This window comes from Perissodus microlepis, chromosome 22, assembly GCF_051167445.1.
Source record: "Perissodus microlepis isolate ML-2025 ecotype Zambia chromosome 22, ASM5116744v1, whole genome shotgun sequence".
NCBI classification, from domain to species: Eukaryota; Metazoa; Chordata; class Actinopteri; order Cichliformes; family Cichlidae; genus Perissodus; species Perissodus microlepis.
This window is the reverse complement of record NC_140481.1, coordinates 19,575,795-19,583,139: the sequence shown is the minus strand read 5'-3', so window position 1 is coordinate 19,583,139 and position 7,345 is coordinate 19,575,795. Positions and strand designations below refer to the sequence as shown.

Genomic DNA, 7,345 nt, shown 5'->3' with positions numbered 1-7,345 from the left:
CTGTTAGTTGATCATTAGTTGGCCCATGTTACTAATTATGAGTTTAATTACCATTTGCTTTAAGATGTACCTTTTGAGTATTTGTTATTTTTTTTCCCCCGTTTAGAATAAATTTTGACTAGACGTTCAGTTTTGGTAAGAAACCATTCCCTGACACCGGTGTAAACCAATGAACACTGTCATTTTCACAGAGCTGCAGTGGCAAAGAGTGACACCGAGTCAATTTTAGGCTATTATTTCCGACCAAACGCACGTGAATAGAAGCGGGAGCTTACGATGAGCTCTTGAAAGCAGCATCCCTGTATCAGCGCAGAGGGAAGAGACGCACCAACCAGTACACCAGGAGAGAAGACCACAGCACACCGAGCAGAGGGAACGATGCACGTCTCCTAGGGGTTCTGACAAGAGGGATTTTCACTATCCTTTCCTCGTTTGGTTTCCCCAAGAGAACTTAAGGACTGGCTCAACATCACGAGCGAGCTCCGGTTTGACTTGTTTGGTGAGGATAATGAGACGCAGTGACTGTGACGCTTTTTTGAAAAGAAGTCGAATGAATGAGAAACGGTGAGATCAATTTCTCTTATTTGGGGAGGTAAAGATACATTTTTTTCAGCGCAATTGTTTGTGAAGAAAGAACGAAATTAAGAAAGATAGAAAGAAAGCGAAAGGAGGTGCAGAGAAGGGAAAGAAAAAGAAGCTTTGACACACGCACGGAAGAGAGGAAGATTTTCCGAACAGATACCCTATTAAAAAACAGATATCCCTGTTCATTTTTGAGATATTCAGCGGTAAGAAAAAAAAGTCAAGGGGATATACATATTTTTTAAAAGACAGAACAAGAGGGGACGCACAGTATACATAAGAGCACAGGAGGAGAGGCATATAAGAAGGGAAAACGCCACAGAGCCTAATATTTTCAGATTGAAGAGGAGATGCAGCTGAGGGGAAGTGTGGATTTGAAGCTCTCCCTCCCTCTCTATCACTTTTCTGCAATGGAACGGGACGGAATAGAGAGATACTGACGACAAGCACCGCTAAAACCTAGCGGAGAGTGGATTTAAAGACAGAGAGGCAACCTGTGCGCCCGTCCCTTCCACCCCTCTGCTTCTCTGGGCTTTTTTTCTCTCCCTCGGTGGATGTTGACTGAATTTATTAGATTTTTTTCGGATATGAAGGATTTATCTAGTCTATGTTAGAAGGAGGCGGCAAAGAAAACGCACGCGTCTCCCGTTTCTCTCCCCCTCTCTCTTTCTCTCTCTATCTCTCCCACTCTCTCTCTTTCTCTCTCCCTCCGTTTTCTGGATGTGAAGCAGCATGCGGCCCGGTGAGAGCTTAGAGGGCTCGAGCTCGGCTCACGGAAGATGTATTGATGCTAATAATATTACTAATAGCGGCACGGAACGCTGTCTCACGCACCTCTCGTCGGCTACGAGGAGGATGAAGAGGGTGACGACGAAGAGGAGGATGAGGGGGACGAACGAGAGGATGAGGGACGGAGGAATGACGGCGATGCGCTGTTTTCTGTGGAGTCTCGTTCTCTGCTCGCTCTCATCGCGCGCCCAAGGTAAGGGGATGCGACACCCGCAAACACACAGACACACGCGCGCATACACAGACAGTTAATAAGCGAACCCACACGCAGTCACACGGTTTGAGTGAGAATGGCCGGTAGTACATTTTTTTCTTCTTCTTCTTTTAATTTTTTCTTCTTTTTCTTTACTGATGCAGTCAAGCGCGCGCGCGCGTTTGTAAAGAGGAAAGTGTGGGTGTGCTTCTGCTAGTGTGCGAGAGGTGTCTGCGTGCGCGCGAGGATGTCTGCGAGGTGTCGGTGCAAGAGTGTGAGTGAGAAGGGGTTGGGGATGTATGCGTGGATGTATGGTGTGTTGCGGGGCAAAGCAGAGAAATAGGAATTGGTATACAGGTAGGATGAAGGGAAAGAGGGAGAGATGAGTGGAACAGGCAACAGCTTCTCTCCCTCTTTCCTCGTTTTCTGGTTGCTTCAGTTTGCTCTCTCTCTCTCTCTCTCTCTCTCTCCCTCTCTCTCTCTCATCCTTCTCTTCAATACAGCCATTGAGCTGGTAGCCAATAAATATTCTTGCGGTAGCTCTTGGGCTGTGGCAGCGAACGTGAGTTGCTTATACTAAAGTGTGTGCGGGAGTGTGTTTGTCTGTGTGTGTGTGGGTGTGTGCATGAGTGTGAACGTGAGTTGCTTCTAGTGATGAGGCCCAAGCCTTACACAGCATTTTATTCCCAAACCTCCTCCACCATGACCATTTCTTCTTCTTCTTCTTTTTTTTCTGAAACTGCATTTCAGTCAAAAGATGTTATATAATTCTGGTGTCCCCCCCACCACCTCTTTTTCTTTTCTATCTTAGACACTTTCTGTCCTTGTCCTTGCTCTTTCTCTTCCCCCTCCCTCTCTCTTCCTTGTTTCACTTGCTCCCACTCTTTCCTTTCTTGAGTGAAATAAAATGTTAAAATATTCACAGCGTGGCACCCCCTCTCCTGCCTTCTTTGTCTGTCTTTCCCTGCTTTCCATTTTTAGTCCTGTCTTTCTGATCCTTTTCAAAAATGTCGTATGAACGCGCACATTTGAGTGAGCTCACACACCCAGGCAAACGCAGTCACTGCTGCGTCAGGTGAGGCTTTTGTGGTGTTTAGAGTAACCGAGTCTTAATCATCGCATCTAGAGGAAAGGATGGTGTAGAAGAGGGAAAAGATGGATAGAGAAGAAGTAGAGGAAGTAGGGATGTGGGAAGAGGGAAGGTGAGCTGAGTGACAGAGAGAGGGAGAAATAACACGATAGGAAGAAGACAGAACAAGTTTAGAGACTCGAGCAGGACCAGGTTTCTAACTAAGCCTGCCCCCTCTATGGGCTTCTGATAACACCCAGCTAAGGTAGTTTCATAAGAAAATATGGCTTCATAAGGGGATAGACTAAGCCTGAAAATTGCACAAGAAGGAAAAGGAAACCTCAAAAATCCAGCTCCAGTGGAAGCTACTGAGAACCGTTTGTCATTGTCATTGCAAAGTCTGTATCATCCTCCAGTGCGGGGAGATTGTGTGTAGGCTGACTGAACAGAAATACGATGGATTTCTACAGCGATTAAGCGAATCGACACAGGGACGGTCTAGACGCGCGGTTTTGCACCATCACAGCATGCAGTGTTGTAGTTTAACGCTAAAAAAATAACACCCAGGAAACTCCAGACTTTTTTTGTTGCCGTTTTCAAAAATACTTTTTTTTGTTATGGTTCACTTTGATGGACAGATGAGAGATTGTGATTTGTAGGGTGCCAACTGAACAAAGGCAAGAAAGGTAGGATTTCCTCAGGCGCAGAAGATCTAATTTTAAACCCTCGGGGGCACAGATCCTGGCACTGATCTCCTCGCAGCTGTCAAGCCTGTGATAGACCTCATAGCAGCAGATATTTTTAAAAATACTTCTTGGGATAGCTGTTTTATTTAAAGCAGTCTAAAGAGTATCTTTAGAGAAATGCTAATTCTTATTAGGATCAATCGAATGTCAAAGGTATAGAAGCTGGCAAAGCAAGCGGGCAAATAAAGCCTTCTTTAAATGTACAGAGGCTGGAATAAAAAGTAAATAAATGTGTAATTAAATGTCCCCTTGATCCATGCTGACATTTTCAGGACCAAGGCTTTAAAAAGAAGCTGGAAAATTAAAAGCAGCCACCAGCCAAACGCTGTTACATTTTGGCTGTGGCTGGCAAATTAGTCTACTCCACTGGCCATTGGCAGGTAACCAATCATTGTATGGACCTGCAATTCTATTCTAAAAAGCAATCTGGAAGGTAAAGTAATGAACAAGGCGGTAATGGATTCACACGCTGCTGTAGCCAGTGGACAAAAACATTAATTTTTCAACTTGCTTAACACATTTGACACAAAGATACAGTACCATTTCTGGAGAAGTAGCATCTTTTGTCATGATGCGGGACTTTAATTGAGGAGTCGGTGTTCCTCAAAGTCTTTGTGCAATGAAAGGACTTTAAAGAGGTCATTCATGGAGAGAGCTGATGAAAGGTTTCAATACTCCTGATTTCTTTGGACTCTATGTATCTGAGAGGTGATTATAAAAGTGCTACTCTTTCGTTATGTTTAAAATTAAGTTTTTCTTAACAGTATATCTTAAAAAAATTGCTGTACTCGTACTCTGCTCTTCTTCTCGCCACTTGTCCTTTCTCCGTTTCATCTGTTCAGCTCTCCTCCTCCTCCCTGCTGCTCTGCTCTCCTCAGCTCATCTCTACCTCTCCTCTCACCCCTTCTCCTGTCGCCTGCTCCTCTATTTTTCTCTCCTCCGCTCAGCATTTCTTCTGTGCTCTCAGCTCTCCTCTAGGCTCCCTCTCTTCATTTCATCTGTCAGATTTGTCCTGTGGCTCCAGAGGCTTAATTTACTCACCAAACATACTAAATTGCACATGTGCACATGCACGCAAGGAAAAACCCACACACATTTTTCACCGTCTCCCAGACCTAAATGTAATCTGGGCTACATTCAACTTGTCAGAATCAAAACGAGAGCTGTGTCCAACCTCTCAACCTGCATGTGCGCAGCAAATTTGGATTTGAGCTGTTTTTCAGCAGTGCCACCAGAGATATAACCTTAGAGATTTTTTTAATGACACTATAGATCTCATCAGCACCCAATTTAAAGGACCAACGCTGACTAGTTGAATACGACCAATTATCAATTAGACAGTCGGGTCATTGTCTTCCAGTCATCAGTAGGGTGTAGAATTACATACTGTTTCTGCTGATAGCTAGACTCAGGCATGTGACCATGCAATTAACCCATAAGGCTAAAAATAGCTAATTTAATTTATATTGATTAGCCATGTAGTACTTTGTTCTTGCAACATGAAGAAATTGAAATTTATCAGACATCCTCTGGTAGCATCTAGTAATTTAATGCTGGTCATCAGTGTTAAATTGCAAAGGCTCTAAGGCACGGGGAAACGGTCCACCACCCAGGCTTTATAGCTCATCTCTGCATATCAAAGAATGATTGGAGCAGTCCACAACCCTGATGCTGATTATAAGTCATTGATTGATGTTGTCTATTAATATGCCCCAACTGATCATTTATCTGTGTTAGTTGGGGGGCAAAAATCACTTGATATTCTATCTACAATTGATACTATGTCTTATTGCTGAAACTTACAGAGGGAACTTTTTGTCTCTGCTAGACACATTGTACATTTGGACTATTAGAACACTGTGTTCATAATGAGCCAGAGCAGCATGCTCACACAGCAAAGACTTTCTAACACACATTTAATCCTGTGGCTCATGGCTGGTTTCTCAGGGAGGAAGATGTGTCTGTCGTAGAGTCAGCCTCTTAATCGTATAAATACTTTTGGCTTGCAGAGACAGAGGAAGGAGAAGATGAGGCGAGGTTCAATGGTAAGCATGTAAGGCAATTACCAATTTCGGTTTCTTTAACAAAAACCTGGGCTCAGGTTGTCTCACTTCTTATCTCACTCTTTACTACTTTACTTTAATCTTGATCATTCTCAACCTTTGTGCTCGTGTCTTTTGTGTCCTTTACTACTTCTAACCACCTTTTTTTAACTGTTGTGCTTATTGTTTCTTCATCTGTTTGAGCCTTACCTATAGAAATATTTCAGTGCCTATTTTGAAACATGACTAAACCTAAAGCACCAAGAAAAGTAAGTGACATGGAGCTTGAAATGTTTCAGTTTTAATAATTAAAACATCCAAGATCCAGTTTTTGTTAATGATCCTGTGGGAATCTAGTTTGACAAAATGAAAAAAGAAAATGTGCTCAGTAGAGTGTAGACCTCCACCAAGCAGGTAGAGAGTCATTTGTACCCAGTCTACTTTAATGCACTTGTGTGCAGGCTAATAATCCTCACTTGTTTTTTTTTATTACCCTGAAGTGCCAGACGTGCTGTCATTGCCATTTATGTTTGCTTTATTTCATGCCCAGTAACCCTCTTATTTATGTTCTATTAAGTGTTTTTTGCTGCTGCCACCTACACCTGAATTTATGTGATTTCTTTCATAGTTAACTCTAAATTTGAAGTAGTTCTCACTTATTAAACGGCGGTAGGACTCCGTACATCTCCTTGGCAGAGGTTTGTGCTCTACTGGGTGCAAAGATGTATAGGTAGTATAAATGTGCAGGTGGTTTTCAAGATCTGCATTTTTCGAACACGTGATTTGCAGCAGCTTTCCATTTGTAAGTAAGTTAACATTACTAGTGTAAATGTTGGGTTTGCATATTGAGATGTTTGCCAGTCAAACTGAAAGATGAATCCAAATGAGTGTCATTGCTCTTAGACTGCTTTTCCGATGCTTTGCCAAGTTTTTTGTGTTAAAGAACGGACTTGTAGTGTCTCCTGGCTGTCTGTCACTGTCGACTGTGAAAGAAAATTACTCCATATGTCCGTCGTTTTTGCTGTTGACAGTTGACATAGGTACTTGTACTTTCAGCCACGTCTTGTCAATTCAAAGGTACAGAAAACATGGGAGAGAAAATGACAAAATGCTGACATGCACACTGTGCCTTCAGGGTGTGGAACACTGGCCTTCACCATTTTTAACACCAAAGTATCACAATGTTTTGCTATTAGATTAGATTAGATTAGATTAGATTAGATGAAACTTTATTAATCCCTCGGGTGGGTTCCTCTGGGAAATTCAGTTTCCAGTAGCAAAGCACCGAAAGAAGTTGCATGTTACAGATACATTAAGGGGAATGAGAGTAAGGATATAAGCATAAATACACCATATATACACATATACATATATACAGATACAGAATATACAATATGGATAAATAGGATTGCTCATTTGAGTGAGTATATTGCACAGTGATTATTGCACAGTCAAATATATGAAAAAAGACAAAACAAAAACAAAAAACAAATATTGCAAATATTGCACAGTGTAGAGAAGCACCTACAGCTCAGTTGTTCCCGCCCTCCCTTGTCCCCCTGTTTCTCCTCCCTCTCCCCTCCAGTGAGGAGTTAAACAGTCTGATGGCGTGTGGGACAAAGGAGTTTTTAAGTCTGTTGGTTTTTGACTTTGGAAGAAGCAGCCTGTCGCTGAATAGGCTCCTCTGATTGTTTACGACCGTGTGTAGAGGATGCCCGGCATTGTTCATAATGTCCATCAGTTTCTTTAAGGTCCTCTTCTCTGCCACTGTCACCAGAGTGTCCAGCTTCATGCCGACCACAGAGCCCGCCTTCCTGATTAGTTTCTCCAGCCTGGATGAGTCCTTCTTTGCTGTGCTGCTCCCCCAGCACACCACGCCATAGAAAAGGACTCCTGCGACCACTGACTGGTAAAACATCCTCAG

General features: G+C 42.8%; 1 protein-coding gene across 6 annotated transcripts in view; it reads left to right on the top strand.

Moving 5' to 3' along the window:
* Positions 1-223: 223 nt before the first annotated feature.
* The window catches only part of LOC146362952 (CUB and sushi domain-containing protein 3-like), a 388,582-nt gene continuing 381,460 nt past the window's right edge, over positions 224-7,345 (top strand). For 5 of the 6 annotated variants that reach the window (XM_084918664.1, XM_084918663.1, XM_084918661.1 and 2 more), the window contains exon 1: positions 225-1,564. In XM_084918664.1, the coding sequence (XP_084774790.1) occupies positions 1,315-1,564 (250 nt within the window). In that variant the 5' untranslated portion in view covers positions 225-1,314. Of the gene's footprint in view, positions 1,565-7,345 lie in introns of all 6 variants that reach the window. The other variant, XM_084918660.1, reaches the window with a different exon arrangement.